Source organism: Oncorhynchus keta, chromosome 1, assembly GCF_023373465.1.
Source record: "Oncorhynchus keta strain PuntledgeMale-10-30-2019 chromosome 1, Oket_V2, whole genome shotgun sequence".
In the NCBI taxonomy this organism is placed as follows: Eukaryota; Metazoa; Chordata; class Actinopteri; order Salmoniformes; family Salmonidae; genus Oncorhynchus; species Oncorhynchus keta.
Window position 1 is genome coordinate 20,725,992 of NC_068421.1, and position 18,960 is coordinate 20,744,951.

Below are 18,960 nucleotides of genomic sequence, written 5' to 3' on the forward strand. Positions count from 1 at the left end.
CCGCTACGTTGTTCTGTGGAGCATGATGACTGTAAAGTATATTTCCAATAAGAAGGAAGCTTTTTTCTCGCTCTCTTGTCTTCCTTCAGGTATATCTCATCTGGAGATGCTTCAGTCTTGACTCACACACCAACACGATGCAGGTGATCAGGTTGTATCAGAATAACTCTCAGAGTTCAGGAATGGAGATATGGGATGTTGTCCAACTTCCTTGATTCCTTTCCAAAAATGTATTCACGCCACAAAGTTAAATATTGTGTAAGGCAATTAGCAACCAATGTGAGAGAAGCACTTGACACCCAAGTGCTTCCTTGTACAAGCCTGGCTCCAAATCAGAAGGAAATACTATTCTCAAATACACCCTCCCTTTCCTGGTACCTTGTACGTGATGGTGATGTACGTGTAGGTGATGCAACCCAGGAAGCTGTCTTGTTTTCCATAACATCAAACGCATAACTCTATTTCCCCGATGCTCCGGGAAACAACCATACATCTGGACATCATCCCTGGCCTGATTACAGGGCAAACTTGTAATGAAAGGATGCTTTCAAAAAGTGATTGAATTCATGTGGATTTACCCTTTTTATGTTGTTATATTCTGTTACATAGTGGCCTATTTACATTGCCTGTAACCCAGCACATTAATATAATAATAATAATATATGCCATTTAGCAGACGCTTTTATCCAAAGCGACTTACAGTCATGTGTGCATACATTCTACGTATGGGTGGTCCCGGGGATCGAACCCACTACCCTGGCGTTACAAGCGCCATGCTCTACCAACTGAGCTACAGAAGGACCACATTGACTCAGTACTGGTACCCCCTGCATATAGACTCTTATTATTTTATTGTGCTCTTTTTTTATTTTCCTTTTTCCTTTAGTTTATTTAGTAAATACTTTCTTAACTCTATTTATTGAACTGCATTGTTGGTTAAGGGCTTGTATTCGGCGTATGTGACAAATAACATTTGATTTGGATTTGATGTCTACGCTTTGCAGTTGTCATCCAAAACTAGAAAACGTGAAATTGTGTGAGAAATGTCTTACAAAAATGCTGTTTATTGCAAAAACACAGCATTTCCGTTGATCCATCTGCTGTGTCTTGTCATGTAATGAATGTACTGCATATTTAATGAATGCCTCAACAGATCTGTGGGAATTCAATATTGTATTTCTAAAGGGATTTTTCCCACCTGTTTGTTACAGTCTTTCATTTCTAATGGGGTTTGCCAAACAATGTGTTGAAACCAAGCCAGATTCAATTAGACCTACCTCAAAAACAAACTGGCCACAAAAATGTTATTTGTAAATCATGATAGTCTACCTGCCTGTAACACAACAGGGGCAGGTCCCTATAAGCCTGCCCAAGTTTCGTTACAGGCAGGTATAAATGGAAAAAACTCAGGAGGAAAAATTTCAGAGAGGAATTGATGCTCACCTCACCTTGAGTTCAAGGTAAGAATACATACCGGGATTACTATATAATTTAAATTCAAACGTTTTTAAGAGTTTATGCCACAACACTGAAAGCTATTGAGCACATTTTAACTTTAACATTTGCTTTTTACTTTAATCAAACAAAATATTAATATTTGTTTGTTACTCAATGAACTTAAAATGATTTAACTCAAACTAAAATAACCTATAAGCACTTACATTTTGAATCATTTAGATAAATGGCATTTCCAAATATGATAATGAACTGCATTTATTTTACAATTATGAAGATGAAGCTGCTTCAGGATGATGAAACCAAACTGTCTCAACAGACTAAACCAAATAAGGTAAGAATTGAGATTACAGACGAAATAAATGTAGAAAATGTGCTTAAAGCAAGCGACATAAGTTTAACCCGTTTCTCCTGTATGTTCATCATATAGTGGGAAACGAGAGCCAACAGGTGTCCGTTTTCTATACCCGTGCGTAACGTGAAGGATGGCTCAAGTCTCAAAGACATGCTGCACCACCAGGCAGTCAAGGTGCGTTTACAGTTTATGATGCTTTGTGTGTGGCGTGGTATTGTACCGCATTTTATTTGTTTAGCTCTTTTGCTCATAATATGAAGCTGCGCCTGAATTGTAGTGTTTTCTATTTCATAAAATATTGAACACTATAAAATAAAGCAATGGCTTTTAATTGAAACGCTCTTATTTAATTTCATATACAGAACCAACCATGCACATCAAAAGTTTGTGAAGGTTCTGTCATGACTCCGAAGGCTCTAGTGCGCGGTCCCAAAGTTTCTACACTTGAAATCCTACCTCAGGCTATCGACCTAATCAACCAATACTACAAGTCCTTCAAAATGTAAGTAATGTGTAATTCTTCTCTAAAGACGATGACGATTATTATTATTATTCCAAATATGTTCAACCCATTGCCTGACACCACTAAGTGTAGCATCTGTCAAATAATGCAATATTGTTTAATGCCTTATAGGCATTTATAGTTTGTAGCCTATATTTTCTGTCGCTCATTTAAGAGCCTTTATAAACCCTTTATTGTACAACGCCTTCGTAGATGCTTCATAAATTATGACTGTATGGGAAAATATTTACTCCAGTTAGCCTTTATAGCCTATTGTACGAATTTGTTTATAGATTATTTATGAAGCACCTATGTGGGCCTTACAAAAGGTTTGTAATGGAAAGATATTTTATCCCCTCTATATTGTACTATTTGTTTGTTTTCCATGATTTACACATATCCTAATTTAATCCCAAATGCATAGCCCCAAAATTGAACACCACCTCGCCAGATTGGAGGAAATTACTATGGAGATAGATTCCACAGGAACCTATCAATTGACTGTTGAGGAATTAGCGTTTGGTGCTCGGCAAGCATGGAGGAACGCCCCAAGATGCATCGGCAGGATTCAGTGGTCCAATTTACAAGTAAGTAAACATACAAGGCAGAAGAGATACATTTATATTTCTGATTATCTATTGGGTATCAATCTCAGCATCTATTGTTGTTTGTGTTTGTCATGCATGCACATGGGCGTGTGTGTTCTATGTGTAGGTTCACCTAATTAATGATACATGTTTCTTGGATTGTTCTGCAGCTGTTTGATGCCAGAAAGTGCAAGACTACTCAGGAAATGTTCCTGTTTCTGTGCGAACACTTACAGTTTGCCACAAATGGAGGAAACCTAAGGTAAACAGAAAGAAAAGGGGCCAAATTAAATCCGCTGCGTGGAACATCCGCATTATAGCGCGATTGTAAATTAAAGGTCATTTTCTATTGAGCCATCATATGCAGCGTTAGCGTGAATGAAGTCTCAGCGAACACAGCAACATTGGCTTTCAATTTAAATCGGGCTATAGCGTGCATTTTAGACGCACGGATTGAATCTAGTCCTAGGTGACCGACAGCCCTACTTTCTGAGGTAGCCTAACTAATGCAGCATTCCTCGTAAAACGTGAAAGGATTGGAAGTATGAGGTCATAGGCAGAGGGCAGAAAACACCAAGATAATCTCTTCAAAGGAAAACTCTCAACTCGGTGCAGTGGTGGAAAAGGTACTCAATTGTCTTACTTGAGTAAAAGTTAAGATGACTTGATATAAAATGACTCAAGTAAAAGTGAAAGTCACCAAGTAAAATACTACTTGAGTAAAAGTGTAAAAGTATTTGGTTTCAAATATACTTAAGTATCAAAAGTAAATGGAATTACTCAAATGTAACGTTACTTAAGTATCAAAAGTAAAATTATAAATAATTTCAACTTTCTTATATTAATCAAACCAGGTGACACAATTTTATTTTGTATTTTTTATTGACAATACTCAGACATAATTTATGAAGAAGCATTTGTGTTTAGTGAGTCTGCCAGATCAGAGGCAGTAGGGATGACCAGGGATGTCCTCTCGATAAGTTTTCCTGTCAAAATGTAGCAAGTACTTTTGGGTGTCAGGGAAAATGTATGGAGTAAAAAGTACATTATTTTCTTTAGGAATGTAGTGAAATAAAAGTATAAATTGCCAAAAATATAAATAGTAAAGCTCAGATACCCCCATAAGCAACTTAAGTATTTACGTATTATTTTTTACTTAAGTACTTTACACTGCTGACTTTGTGTGAAGTTAGAAATGTGTAAAATGTAAACTACAGGTTTGTTCCACTAACTGTAAATCATTCACTAAATGTAAGTTGCTCTGGATAAGAGTGTCTGCTAAAATACAAAAATGTAAATGTACAATTGTAAAATACATTCTGCTAATACACCTGTATCACATGTTATTTCTTGCCCTTGACTTGAACCTTCAACCCTTTACTCCGTGAGGGCAATACTGTAGGTCAGGGGTCCCCAATTACATTCAGCCATAGGCTGATTTTCCCTTGAGCGGATGGTCGGGGGGCCAGAACATAGTTATAAATCATTTGTACGCTGCATATTGACTGTAAGAATCCCAAACAGATATAGTATTTGAGAAAAACAGAATCATTTCAAACCTTGATTATTTGGGATACGATCACATATGCCTCTCTATTTATGCATTAAGCTGATTTGAGCTGATTTCCTAGTGACTGTATTAGTCTTTTATGTCAACAACAAAAATGATTAGGCTATTTATACATTTCTTCCTCAGAAAACAAATCAAATTGCCCATGGGCTGCATATTGGGGAACCTGTCACATTCTGACCTTAGTTCCTTTGTTTTGTCTTTTGTTTTAGTATGGTCAGGGCGTGAGTTGGGTGGGTTGTCTATGTTAATTTGTCTATGATTTTCTATTTCTGTGTTTGGCCTGGTATGGTTCTCAATCAGAGGCAGCTGTCATTCGTTGTCCCTGATTGAGAACCATATCTAGGTAGCCTGTTTTCCATTGTGTTTTGTGGGTGGTTATTTTCTGTTTAGTGTTGTGTTGCACCTTACAGGACTGTTCGTTGGTTGTTTATTGTTTTGTTTTCAGTGTTCATTAAAATATTTAAAATATGAACACTTACCACGCTGCACCTTGGTCCTCCTCTCCTTCCCCAGACGACAAGCGTTACAGAACCCTGCTATAGGTCATTCACTTTGTTAAAGGACAGTTTTTCAAGGTCCTTCCATGAGTATTTTAATTTGTCCATATGTTATTACAGATCTTCTTCTTGTGTCTTATTTATTTCAGGTCTGCGATTACCGTCTTTCCTCCGAGAAAGGAAGACGGGCATGATTTCCGGGTGTGGAACAGCCAGTTGTTGAAGTATGCAGGTTACCAGATGCCTGATGGCAGTATCCAGGGAGACCCATCCAGTGTAGAATTCACTACGGTACTATATCTAGTAGCTATAGCCACCATGCTCTACCCCAGCTATTTCAATAACGTCCATTCAAACATCTAAGATAGAGCTCAGATACTGTATGTGTTCATTTGAAAACATACATTTTTAAAAGTTAGTTACTTTTGTCCTGTGTTCTTAAAGATCTGTATCCAGCTTGGATGGAAACCTCAATACGGCCTCTTCGATGTGTTGCCACTAGTCCTGCAGGTCAATGGGGAGGACCCAGACCTTTATGAAATCCCTCCACACCTGATCCTGGAGGTTTCCATGGAACACCCCCAGTGAGTGACTTGTTTGGTTTCTATTGGATGGTTATCTAAACACACTTTTGAGAACAAATACAAGGTCAAGTCTGCAGAGTTATCATAGCTATTCCACTACATACAATGACTTTCATTGGCAAAGAGATGTTGCTTGGTTACGATACCACTACATAACAGTTATGTTATGACACGCGTGTATGCAAATCTGTTTGATTCCATACTAGATATGCCATTGATTGCATTCATCAGAGATACATAGGATTCAGACCATCACGCCTCCATAGCCATTGTAATGTTTTTAAGTAGAAGTTATCTAATTAAGTCAATGTGTTATGTAGCTGCCTGGGTAAATTTAAACCATTGCCCACAGTTGCTCAAGAGCTTGAATTATAAAATAGTTGTTTTTAAATCAGCCGTCTGGAGCTCTTGAGGAACGGAGCTGAATGGGAGAGAGTGAAGAGCTCTATAGAACTTGTCTGCAAGGCAACATTCCTTTATCCAAATAGTTTCCCAAAGCCAGGTCTAGGAGGGCCCAATGAACTGTACCATTTTCTTTTATTTAAATGTCTAACCACTCCAAAGTGGTCCTTCATGCGTTTCACTGGACACAATACTGAATTGAGTGAAGTGTCTCAAGCACCTTTGGTAGAGTGAGCACAACTGTGTGTATGTAACTCATTGTGTATGAAAAAGATGTCACATTGAGGACTGAATGATTCACTACAGTAACTAACCACATCTATCCTAGTGGTGGTGTTTTTGGGCATGTTCTTTTATATATTATTATCAGATATATTGTGTTGATCTTTTGTCATTAGGCATAAGTGGTTCCAAGACCTAGGACTGAAGTGGTATGCTCTGCCTGCGGTGTCCAACATGCTGATGGAGATTGGTGGACTTGAATTCCCAGCCTGTCCCTTTAATGGCTGGTACATGGGCACTGAGATTGGCGTGAGGGATTTCTGTGACTATCAGCGTTATAACATCTTGGAGGTAAGACTCACTTTCATAGGCTTTTCCATGGCTACAGCACAGGGTTGTGCTCATCAGGATTAGCATATGTTTTGAAATGGAGGAGGAAACTTCATCAGCAATAACCAAAAATCAAATTTTCTGTTTAAAAATGTTTACTTGTTTCACGCTTCTGCAACACAATTCTGGCTGACTTGACAATGATGCAATGGATGAAAATGTTTTGGCTTCCTGTCCGTACAGGAAGTGGCTCGCAGGATGGGCCTGGAGACACACAAGCTGTCCTCACTGTGGAAGGACCAGGCCTTGGTGACCATCAATGTTGCAGTCATATACAGTTTCCAGGTAACCTTCACATATGCAGGGTTATTCTTTTTTCTCATCCTATTCAACTGTTACCATGCGCCTGCCTGCAAAAAAAGATAGCTCAGATGTACGAGTGTCTTTTGAATGATGTTATTCCCAGTAGAAATCCCAAGTTATGTTCTTGTTGTTGCTGTTTTGTTACATTTTTTTTACCTAAATACCTACAATTTTCGAATCAAATCCATTTTAATTAGTCACATGCGCCGAATACAACAGGTACAATTGTAGACCTTACAGTGAAACGCTTACTTACAAGCCCTTAAACAACAATGCAGTTTTAAGAAAAAAATACGTTTTAAGAAAGTATTTCCTAGATAAACTGAAGTAATCAATAAATAAATACAAATAAAAATGAAAAATAGACAAAAATAGAAAAATAACAAATAATTAAAGAGCAAAACTAAAATATGAGTAGCGAGACAATATACAGGGGTACTGGTACAGACTGAAAGTGCGGGGCACAGGTTTGTTGAAGTAATTTAGGTAATATGTACATGTAGGTAGAGGTAAAGTGACTATGCATAGATAATTAAACAGAGTAGCAGCAGTGTAAAAATCGGGGGGTCAATGCAAATAGTCCGGGTTGTCATTTGATTATCTGTTCAGGAATCTTATGGCTTGGGGTAGAAGCTGATAAGAAGCAGTTTGGACCTAGACTTTGCGCTCCGGTTCCGCTTGCCGTGCGGTAGCAGAGAACATTTTACGACTAGAGTGGCTGGAGTCTTTGGAAATGTTTAGGACCTTCCTCTGACACCGCCTGGTATAGAGTTCCTGGATGGCAGGACGCTTGGCCTCAGTTATGTTCTGGGCCATACGCACTACCCTCTGTAGTGCCTTGCGGTCGGAGACGGAACAGTTGCCATACCAGGTAGTGATGCAACCATTCAGGATGCTCTCGATGGTGCAGCTGTATAACTTTTTGAGGATCTGAGGACCTATGCCAAATCATTTCAGTCTCCTGAGGGGCAATAGGCATTGTAGTGCCCTCTTCATGACTGTCTTGGTGTGTTTGGACTATGACAGTTCATTGGTGATGTGGACGCCAAGGAACTTGAAGCTCTCAACCTGCTCTCCTACAGCCCCGTCGGTGAGAATGGGGTGTGATCGGTCCTCCTTTTCCTATAGTGCACAATCATCTCCATATTATTATTATTATCATCTCCATTGTCTTGATCATGTTGAGGGAGAGGTTGTTATCCTGGCACCACACGTCCAGGATAACAACCACTGTTGTGTCGTCAGCAAACTTAATGATGGCTTTGGGGTCGTGCATGGCCATGCAGTCATGGGTGAACAGGGAGTACAGGAGGGGACTGAGCACGCACCCCTGAGAGGCCCCCGTGTTGAGGATCAGCGTGGAAGATGTGGTGTTACCTACCCTTACCACCTGTGTGTGGGCAGCCCATCAGGAAGTCCAGGATCCAGTTGCAAAGGGAAGTGTTTAGTCCCAGGGTCCTTAGCTTAGTGATGAGCTTTGTAGGCACTATGTTTTTGAACGCTGAGCTGTAGTCAATGAACAGCATTCTCACGTAGGTCTTCCTTTTGTCCAGGTGGGAAGGGCAGTGTGAATTGCAATAGAGATTGCGTCATCTGTGGATCTGTTGGGGAAGTATGCAAATTGGAGTGGGTCTAGGGTGTCTGGGATAATGGTGTTGATGTGAGCCATGACCAGCCTTTGAAATCACTTCATGACTATAGACGTGAGTGCTGCGGGTCAGTAGTCATTTAGGCTGGTTACCTTGGTGTTCTTGGGCACAGGGACTATGGTGGTCTCTTTGAAACATGTTGGTATTACAGACTCGGTCAGGGACAGGTTGAAAATGTCAGTGAAGACACTTACCAGCTGGTTTAACACATGCACAGAGTACACGTCCTGGTAATCCGTCTGACATTGCGGCCTTGTGAATGTTGACCTTTTTAGAGGTCTTACATCGGCAACAGAGAGCGTGATCAGAAAGGCGTCCGGAACAGCTGTTGCTCTCATGAATGCTTCAGTGTTGCTTGCCTCGAATTGCGAAACAAAGTCCTTCAGCTCATCTGGTAGGCTTGCGTCACTGGGCAGCTCATGGTTGTGCTTTCCATTGTAGTCCGTAATAGTTTGCAAGTCACTGGTACTACCTGCTTTAGTTTTTGCTTGTAAGCAGGAATCAGGAAGATAGAGTTCTGGTCAGACTTGCTAATGGAGGGTGAGGGAGAGCTTTGTACACGTCTCTGTGTGTGGAGTAAAGGTGGTCTAGAATTTTTTTCTCTCTGGTTGCACATGTAACATGCTGGGAGAAATTACGTAAAACTGATTTAAGTTTCCCTGCATTAAAGTATTAATGCTATTTTGCCAAAGGATGCTACACTACAATGACAATGGTTCAGCCGTCATCTGGAGTTTTCCTTGAGATAAATGCACTCCTTTTGTCTCATTACTGTACACTGCAGAAAAACAAGGTAACCATCACAGACCACCACTCTGCAGCCGAGTCCTTCATGAAGCACTTGGAGACAGAGTTCCGGCTGCGCGGCGGCTGCCCTGCAGACTGGGCCTGGCTGGTTCCTCCCATGTCTGGCTCTCTCACCCCCATCTTCCACCAGGAGATGGTCAATTACATCCTCTCTCCCTTCTTCTACTACCAGGTAGGTTCCGAGACACCATCCGGTATTGTGCATAATATATAGGCTATATAAATCATCTGGTTAAGGTCCACCTTACAGAATTACAGGGCAGTTGCTATAGGATTGTCTGTGACTGTTGTTGTTGTTCAAAGCCTGACGCCTGGATGAGCCATGTCTGGAGAAATGGGGAGATGTGCCTGAAGAAGCAACAGGTCAGCTTCAAAGCGGTGGCCAGGTAATCTTCCATGGACTATGACAACCATATCTGTAATGATTTATAATCACATTCATGACGAGTTATAAATTATAATGCAGTCCTAATCATATCATTGACATAGCTATACAGTGCCTTGCAAAAGTATTCATCCCCCTTGGCATTTTTCCTATTTTGTTGCATTGAACCTGTAATTTCAATTTCTTTTTTATTTTGTATTTCATGTAATGGACAAACACAAAATAGTCAAAATTGGCGAAATGAAAAAATTACTTTTTCAAAAATGCAAAAAATAAATAAATGTTTGAAAAGTGGTGCGTGCATATGTATTCCCCCCCCTTTGCTATGAAGCCCCTAAATAACATCTGGTGCAACCAATTACCTTCAGAAGTCACATAATTACTTAAATAAAGTCCACCTGTGTGTAATCTAAGTGTCATGATCTGTCAGATGATCTCAGTATACATACACCTGTTCTAAAAGGCCCCAGAGTCTGCAACACCACTAAGCAAGCGGCACCATGAAGACCAAGGCGCTCTCCAAACAGGTCAGGGACAATATTGTGGGCAGATCAGGGTTGGGTAGTACAGATCAGGGTTGGGTTATAAAACAATAGCCAAAACTTTGAACATCACATCGAGCACCATTAAATCCATTATTAAAAAATGGAAAGAATATGGCACCACAACAAACCTGCCAAGAGAGGGCCACCCACCAAAACTCACGAACCAGGCAAGGAGAGCATTAATCAGAGAGGCAACAAAGAGACCAACGATAACCCTGAAGGAGCTGCAATGCTCCACAGTGGAGATTGGAGTATCTGTCCATAGGACCACTTTAAGCTGTACACTCCACAGAGCTGGGCTTTACGGAAGAGTGGCCAGAAAAAAGCCATTGCTTAAAGAAAAAATAAGCAAACACGTTTGGCGTTCACCAAAAGGCATGTGGGAGACTCCCTAAACATATGGAAGGTACTCTGGTCAGATGAGACTAAAATGGATCTTTTTGGCCATCAAGGAAAACGCTATGTCTGGCACAAACCCATGGTGGAGTCAGCATCATGCTGTGGGGATGTTTTTCATCGGCAGGGACTGGAAAATGGGTCAGAATTGAAGGAATGATGGATGGCGCTAAATACAGGGAAATTCTCGAGGGAAACCTGTTTCAGTCTTCCAGAGATTTGAGACTGGGATGTAGGTTCACCTTCCAGCAGGACAATGACCCTAAGCACACTGCTAAAGCAACACTCGAGTGGTTTAAGGGGAAACATTTAAATGTCTTGGAATGGCCCAGTCAAAGCCCAGACCTCAATCCAATTGAAAAGCTGTGGAATGACTTAAAGATTGCTGTACACCAGCGGAACCCATCCAACTTGGAGGAGCTGGAGCAGTTATGCCTTGAAGAATGGGCAAAAATCCCAGTGGCTAGATATGCCAAGCTTATAGAGACATACCTCAAGAGACTTGCAAATGTAATTGCTGCAAAAGGTGACTCTACAGAGTATTGACTTATTTCTTGTTTGTTTCACAATAAATATTTTGCATCTTCAAATAGGTGGGCATGTTGTGTAAATCAAATGATACAAACCCCCCAAAAATCTATTTTAAATCCAGGTTGTAAAGGCAACAAAAAATGAAAAATGCCAAGGGAGGTGAACTTTCGCCAGCCATTGTAAATGCATATAATGGTTGAGGTTGAGCTAAGCTATGCTCATAATATATTACAAAGTATTATCATTCATGTCTGGTTCCTTCCTATAGGGCGGCGCTCTTTTCTTCCACCCTCATGAGCAGAGTGCTGGCTAAAAGGGTGCGTTGCACTGTTCTGTACGCTACTGAAACAGGGAAATCACAGACATTGGCCCAGAGACTGAACTCCATGCTAAACGGTGCCTTCAACTCCAGGGTAGGAGATCTATCTCATCTCTATTAAGGCTGATACAGGGCTTACTGCCTCAGTCTAATGTGCTTCAGGGCATTTGTGTGTGTTAACCACTGTGAATAAATGTAAAACTCTAGTTTAATTGGAATCTATATGTATGTGAGGACTATTGAGCTCAGTAAGAGTTAATTTACAGAACACATAACGGGGAGTTAGCAAGTAGATGTGCTTGTATAATGTATAATGCTTGTATAATGTACAATATGATGTCTTAAGTCACTAATGTCCTCAAAATTGCCCGGAATGTTTACAAAGTTAACTAAAGCTGCTCTGTATATCTTTAAAGTTGCTCTGTATGGAGGACTATAACTTCAGTGACATGGAACAGGAGAGCCTTCTGGTTGTGGTAGCTAGCACCTTTGGGAATGGAGACTCCCCTGGAAATGGAGAGGTGTGTTTTTGTGTTTCTGTATTTTGAAGATGTTAACAAGTATTTCCCCCCACATTTATAAAATGTAATGTCTCAATATTCAACACATGTTAATATTTCTTTCTCTAGAGTTTTAAGAAACAGCTTTTCTCCTTGCAGTATCTCAGGAACAAGTTAAGGTAAGTAGTATCTCGAGCATTTCTCTCTGCATTGTCCTCTCCGTATTGGGCTGTACATGTAGAGTGCCTTTGGAATCAGACCCCTTTGACTTTTTCCACATTTTGATACGTTCTAGCCTTATTCTAAATTATTTGTGTATTTTTTAACCCTCAGCAATCTACGTACAATACCCAATAATGACTAAGAAAAAACACGTTTTAAGACTTTTTTGCAACAACAAAAAAATAAATGCAGAAATAACTTGTTTACATAAGTATTCAGACCCTTTGTCTTGAAATTGAGGTCATGTGCATCCTGTTTCCATTGATCATCCATGGAGTTCACCTGTGGTAAAATCAATTGTTTGGACATGATTTGGAAAGGCACACACATGTCAATATAAGGTCCCACAGTTGACAGTGCATGTCAAAGCAAAAACCAAGCCATGAGGTCAGAGGAATTGTCCATAGAGCTCCGAGACAGGATTGTGTCGAGGCACAGTTCTGGGGAAGGGTACCAAAACATTTTAGCAGCATTGACGGTCCCCAAAAACACAGTGGCCTCCATCATTCTTAAATGGAAGAAGTTTGGAACCACCAATACTCTTCCTAGAGCTGGCCGCCCGGCTGAACTGATCAATCAGGGGAGAAGGGCCTTGGTCAGGGTGGTGACTAAGAACCCGATGGTCACTCTGACAGAGCTCTAGAATTCCTCTGTGGAGATGGGAGAACCTTCCAGAAGGACAACCATCTCTGCAGCTAAAGACTCTCAGATCATGTGAAACAAGATTATCTGGTCTAATGAAACCAACATTCAACTCTTTGGCCTGAATGCCAAGCATCACGTCAGAAGGAAACCTGGCACCATTCCTACGGTGAAGTATGGTGGTGGCAGCATCATGCTGTATGGGTGTTTTTCAGCGGCAGGAACTGGGAGACTAGTCAGGATCAAGGGAAAGATGAACAGAGCAAAGAACAGAAAGATCCTTGATGAAAACCTGCTCCAGAGCGCTCAAGACCTCAGACTGGGGAAAAGATTCACCTTCCAATAGTACAATGACCCTAAGCACACAGCCAAGACAACGCAGGACTGGCTTCGGGACAAGTCTCTGAATGTTCTTGAGTGGCCCAGCCAGAGTTAGAACCTGATAGAACATCTCTGGAGAGACCTGAAAACAGCTATGCAGCAACGCGACCCATCCAACCTGACAGAGCTTGGAAGGATCTACAGAGAAGAATGGGAGAAACTCCCCAAATACAGGTGTGCCAAGCTTGTAGCATCATACCCAAGAAGACTCAAGGTTGTAATTGCTACCAAAGGTGCTTCAACAATGTACTGAGTAAAGGGTCTGAATACTTGTGTAAATGTGATAATTCTGTTTTAAAATTTTGTATAAATTAGCACAAAAAAAATCAACCGTTTTTGCTTTGTCATTATGGAGTATTGCGTGTAGATAGAGGGGGGGAAAAAACAATTGAATCATTTTAGAATAAGGCTGTAACTTAACAAAATGTGGAAAAAGTTAAGGGGACCGAATACTTTCCGAAGGCACGTACATATCTTTAAGATATACTCATTTGATGAAGTTGCAGTTTCTCAGACACCTCTTTAGTTTTGAAACTGGTCTTATGTCCCCTCTCCTCCCCCAGGTACTGTGTGTTTGGGCTGGGCTCGAGGATGTACCCACAGTTTTGTGCATTCGCCCATGCCGTGGATGCCAAGCTGGAGGAGCTGGGGGCGAGGCGGGTAACGCCCACTGGAGAGGGGGATGAACTGAACGGACAGGAGGAGGCCTTCTCTGCCTGGGCTCTCACCGCTCTCAAGGTAGGCGGAAAAGGGAGGATGTCACACTCTTAAAAGTGGATCTTAGCTACGTGTCAACGATCCTGTTTGCAGTATATTTTATAGCATACATATTAACATACTCCTGGTATGTCTACTACAGTATATGCTCAAGTATCATTACAAAAAAGACCTGTTATGATCTTTACTCTCACAAGCATTTGCATATCATATTGATCTACGTAGTGTTTTAAATCATTGAGCCTAAGGACCCTTTCTCTGCTTCCAGGATGCTTATAAGGAGTTCAACATCCAGGGACAGCTGAGTCTTCAGCTCCCTGGGGCAGAGCAATTCTGCGAGGCCTGGGACCCACTGAGACACCGTGTAGCAGTGGAGAGCTGCCCCCAGGACCGCATCACAGGTACTACACATGAACCAGGGGATGGACATTTGACAAGGGACTGGTGTAGCAATATAAAGCATTATAAACTTGTCTTGTATTTCAGTCAGCCAGTTGTATGTGATGATTTTCATTGTCTCTTTCACAGCACTTTCAGCCATTCACTCTAAAACGGTCTTCCCTATGAAACTGAAGAGCAAACATAATCTACAGAGCCCCCATTCAAGGTTCAGTTCTTGTCATCTAGCATGTTATTATTGCAATTCTTTCAATGTTTTTGACAGGACTCAATTTTGACAGGGTTTAATTCAGCATTGTCATTCTTGTTTCTAGCCGGTCCACCATTTTGGTGGAGTTGGAGAGGGAGAGAAGTGCAGAGGTCATGAACTTTGCTCCAGGAGACCATGTTGGGGTTTTCCCAGGGAATCTCCCTCAACTGGTGGCTGGCATCCTAAAGTTCCTTCCCCATATGCCCCCAACAAACCAGTGCCTACGACTGGAATACCGTTCTGACACCTGCCAAGGTACAACACTATTCATTAATAATGGTGCTGATTGAGGTAACCACGGTAAAATCTGATTTTTGTGAGGAAGACACGTCTTCGAAAGATTGCTGCTATTAAGATTACTCTGCATTTCTATTTCCCAAAAGATGATGAGAAAAACTGGCAGACTGTTGGACGCATCCCAGCATGCCCTTTGTCTCAGGCACTCACCTACTTCCTGGATGTGACCACGCCCCCCTCTCAGAACCTCCTCCACAAGCTCTCTCAGTTGGCGAAACAGGAAGAGCACCGACAGCGTCTACTGACCTTGGCAAAGGTAACTTCTGTTTGTCTCCAGGACTGGTGTTCATTATTGTCTTTGAAATAAAAATGAAATATATCATGAAAGAAGAGGTTTTGACGTACCACCTATTGGAATTGAAGAAAATGTAAAAATCATTGTGTAAGCCTATGCTCTTTCCAAAAAAATTATATCAACAGATATTTTGCAAGTTATTTAGCTTCTGTCTTCATTTGCCGTCAGGACTCTCAGGAGTACACGACCTGGAAGATGTTCCGTGTTCCCAACTTCCTGGAAGTCCTGGAGGAGTTCCCGTCTTTAGAACCCTCTGCAGCCTTCCTCCTCAGCCAGCTGCCTCTGCTCAAGCCCCGCCTCTACTCCATTAGCTCCTCCCCTCAGCTCCACCCCAACGAGCTACATCTCACTCTGACAGTGCTCAACTATCACACACAAGGTACAGAACATTAGATTTGACATTTTTTTACATTCAGTAAACACTCTCATCCAAGGTACAGGACAGGGCAAATCAACTTAGAAAACTTATCAAATGCTTTGAAAGGAATTTGAACTGCTATCTCTTGGCTGGGAAAGTAACTGTACTGTATTTTTCTGTAATGGTCTTACACTAGATGGACAGGGTCCTCTTCACCACGGGGTCTGCAGCACCTGGCTGGATACCATTAAGAAAGGAGACCTGGTACCATGTTTTATCTACAGGTATAGAACATATTGTAACATACTGTATGTCACTAGGCTGGTACACTCTTCAATTGCACAAAATGCTAGGTTGTAGCCTATCCCCAGTCAAATTAATTGAGATTATTATTTAAAGTGAAGCTAACTGATTATGTGTTATTGTTTACAGTTCAGGTGGGTTCCACCTCCCAGCAGAGCCCAGCACTCCAGTCATTCTGGTGGGGGCTGGCAGTGGCATCGCGCCCTTCCGAAGCTTCTGGCAACAACGGCTACACGACATGAAACACCCAGGTAGTGTGTGTGTGCCTGTCTGTGTGCCTGTCTGTGTCTGTTGATACAAGCTCTCTAACCTTAAGGGCTATGGTTTTGTCTTGACAGAGTTCTCTGGAAGTCCTATGAGCCTGGTGTTTGGCTGCCAGAGTTCGGAGACCGACCATTTATACAAAGAGGAGACACTGGAGATGAGAAGGCGAGGGGTCCTGAAGAGCGTTACCAACGCATATTCCCGCCAGCCAGGTCTCCCAAAGGTACTGTTGCATCATTTTGAAACAAATCATGTACTGAGTGATCGTTTGAAAAGCTTGATTGAATCAGATTGGCTTGAGATTCAATGGAAGATTTAAGCTTAAAATTGTTTCTATTTCCCTGTACTGTGCCTCCTATTCCTAACTTTTAGTCTCTGTGTGTGAGCAGGTCTATGTCCAGGATGTCCTGAGGGAGAGGATGGCAGAGGAGGTGCTGAGTGTGTTGCACCAGAAGGAGGGTCACTTCTATGTGTGTGGGGGAGTGAACATGGCCCAGGGAGTTACTCTAGCAGTACAGGAGATTCTGAGCAGCCAGCTTGGCATCACCCTCACCCAGGCAGGAGAATACCTGACCCAACTAAAGGTTAGTTCACTTTCCTCTCAATCATTAATATGAAAACTAATATGAATGCCATGATGCCTCTTAATCTAGTTCCAATACTGTAGTAAGTGGACAGTGTTTTACCAAGCTTTTATGGTTTGTTTGTTTCTTTATTTGCAGATCCAGAAGAGGTACCATGAGGACATTTTCGGAGCCCAGTTTCAGAAGTGAGGTGGTCGGGCTCTGCTGGCTTGTGGGAATAAACTCAATGGACAGAGAAAGATCTAGACATAACATGGATTTATCGCTATTCTTGTGATGCCCTGTTTTTGTTTTTGGTGATAGATTAGGATTGTCACTTTGGAAAATGTTTGTAGCTGTTGGTGGTCCCAAGCATACCACCTAGCCATCCTATGGCCCTCTGCCTGAAAAATGTCACTTTAAGTATATTTCAAAGAGATGATTATAACATTTATATTCACATGATGATATTAAAGATTGATTACAGATGCATAGGTTTTAAGTCTAGGTAGTGTTTGTACAATATAACGGAATGTGGGATTGTTGAATCTGTATTATGAAAATGTTTAATATGCTTGTAATCAGAATGTATTTTACATGTTGTGAACATTAATTTTAAAAAATCACATTACATAATCATTGTAGTCAGAGGTGATTTTAGCATGTACTCCTTCACTTTTCCACATTTTTTTACTGTTATGGGATTTTTATGAATAATGACTAAATTATGTATACATTTAGCTTAGAATTATAACTAAACAGAATATTACTCTGTTACTGTATGAATGTATGAATCTTATTATAATCATAATACTGAAAATAAGGTGTAGTTTTAGTCAAGAATTAGAACAAGAACTTTCTGTTCCTTGTTAGAAACGAATGAAGCTATCGTCAGACCGGCTGGAATACTGTGTTCCTTACAGGACATTCTGTCCCCACCCAGGGAGGGGAGAGACCTTTGGCTTGTAGTAGATTGTTTAACAGGTGGCAGACAATGTGAGAAGGCTTGTGAACTATATTGCCATTGTATCTGAGAGGAGGAGGGACATTTTTGACGAAATGTGAGGTATATAAACCAATGTACATAGTATTATGACCGCAACGTTCCTGAGAATAAACATTTCACTATTGTACTATTGTAGACTGGGCCTCTGTCTGTCTTCATTTCTATCAGTATCCTACAAATTCTGATATAGCAGACGGAGAAGTTTAATTGAATTGGTTAATGAACACATAGTTACTAAATTAATCTAACAGTTACATTACAGCCTTATTCCAAAATGTATTAAATAATAAAACTCCTCAGCAATCTACAGCACACACAATACCCCATAATGACAAAGTAAAACAGGCTTTTAGAAATGTTTGCAAATTTATGCAAAATAAAAAACAGAAATACCTTATTTACATAAGTATTCAGACCCTTTCTATGAGACTTGAGATTGAGCTCAGGTGCATCCTGTTTCCATTGATCATCCTTGAGATGTTTCAATTGATTGGATATGATTTGAAAAGCACTCACCTGTCTAAGGTCCCACAGTTGACAGTTCATATTAGAGCAAAAACCAGGCCATGGGGTCGAAGGAAGTGTCCGTAGTGCTCCGAGACAGGGTTGCAGAGATTGTTGTCCTTCTGGCAGGTTCTCCCATTTCCACAGAGTAACTATAGAGCTCTGGGAGAGTGACCATCGGAATCTTGGAAACCAGCCTTGCCAAAGCCCTTCTCTCCTGATTGATCAGTTTAGCCAGGCGGCCAGCTCTAGGAAGAGTATTGGTGGTTCCAAATTCTTCCATTTAAGAATGATGGAGACCAGGCCACTGTGTTCTTGGGGACTTTCAATGCTGCAGAAATGCTTTGGGACCCTTCCCCAGATCTGTGCCTCGACACAATCCCACCAATCAGGCATTTATGGTAGAGTGGCCAGACGAAATCCACTTCTCAGTAAAAAGCACGACAGCCCACTTGGAGTTTGACAAAAGTCCCATAAAGACTCTCAGACCATGAGAATCAAGATTCTCTGGTCTAATGAAACCAAGATTGAACTGTTTTTCATGAATGCCAAGCATCACATCTGCAGGAAATCTGGCACCATCACTACGGTGAAACATGGTGGAGGCAGCATCATGTTGTGAGGATGTTTTTCAGCGGCATGGACTGAGAGACTAGTCAGGATAGAGGCAAAGAACGGAGCAAAGTACAGAGCGATCCATGATGAAAACCTGCTCCAGAGTGTTCAGGACCTCAGGCTGGGGCGAAGGTTCACCTTG

At 41.3% G+C, this 18,960-nt stretch overlaps 1 protein-coding gene across 2 annotated transcripts; it reads left to right on the forward strand.

Annotated features, from left to right (window-relative positions):
• Positions 1–1,344: 1,344 nt before the first annotated feature.
• nos2b (nitric oxide synthase 2b, inducible) lies at positions 1,345–17,834 on the forward strand. Of its 2 annotated transcripts, XM_035787944.2 has the most exons (26): positions 1,345–1,460; positions 1,733–1,789; positions 1,886–1,984; positions 2,173–2,312; positions 2,737–2,899; positions 3,070–3,161; positions 5,119–5,260; positions 5,414–5,553; positions 6,354–6,528; positions 6,751–6,852; positions 9,304–9,498; positions 9,630–9,712; positions 11,452–11,596; positions 11,919–12,023; positions 12,132–12,181; positions 13,811–13,985; positions 14,233–14,365; positions 14,493–14,571; positions 14,678–14,868; positions 14,997–15,166; positions 15,374–15,584; positions 15,760–15,847; positions 15,996–16,117; positions 16,205–16,353; positions 16,520–16,714; positions 16,853–17,834. In XM_035787944.2, exons 2-26 carry the CDS (start codon positions 1,733–1,735, stop codon positions 16,901–16,903), a joined length of 3,252 nt encoding a protein of 1,083 aa, XP_035643837.1. In that variant the 5' UTR covers positions 1,345–1,460; the 3' UTR covers positions 16,904–17,834. The 2 variants fall into 2 exon arrangements, with proteins under 2 accessions (XP_035643837.1, XP_035643747.1); XM_035787854.2 differs by lacking the exon at positions 1,345–1,460 and having other exon boundaries at positions 1,682–1,789.
• Positions 17,835–18,960: the final 1,126 nt, after the last annotated feature.

Bases quoted from the DNA above. Each gene is read 5' to 3' on its own strand.
- nos2b (XM_035787854.2), top strand. From the start codon at position 1,682: ATGGCATTTCCAAATATGATAATGAACTGCATTTATTTTACAATTATG. The intron at 2,900-3,069 runs GTAAGTAAACAT...ATTGTTCTGCAG, and splicing joins TTCAGTGGTCCAATTTACAA to CTGTTTGATGCCAGAAAGTG. The intron at 3,162-5,118 runs GTAAACAGAAAG...TATTTATTTCAG, and splicing joins ACAAATGGAGGAAACCTAAG to GTCTGCGATTACCGTCTTTC.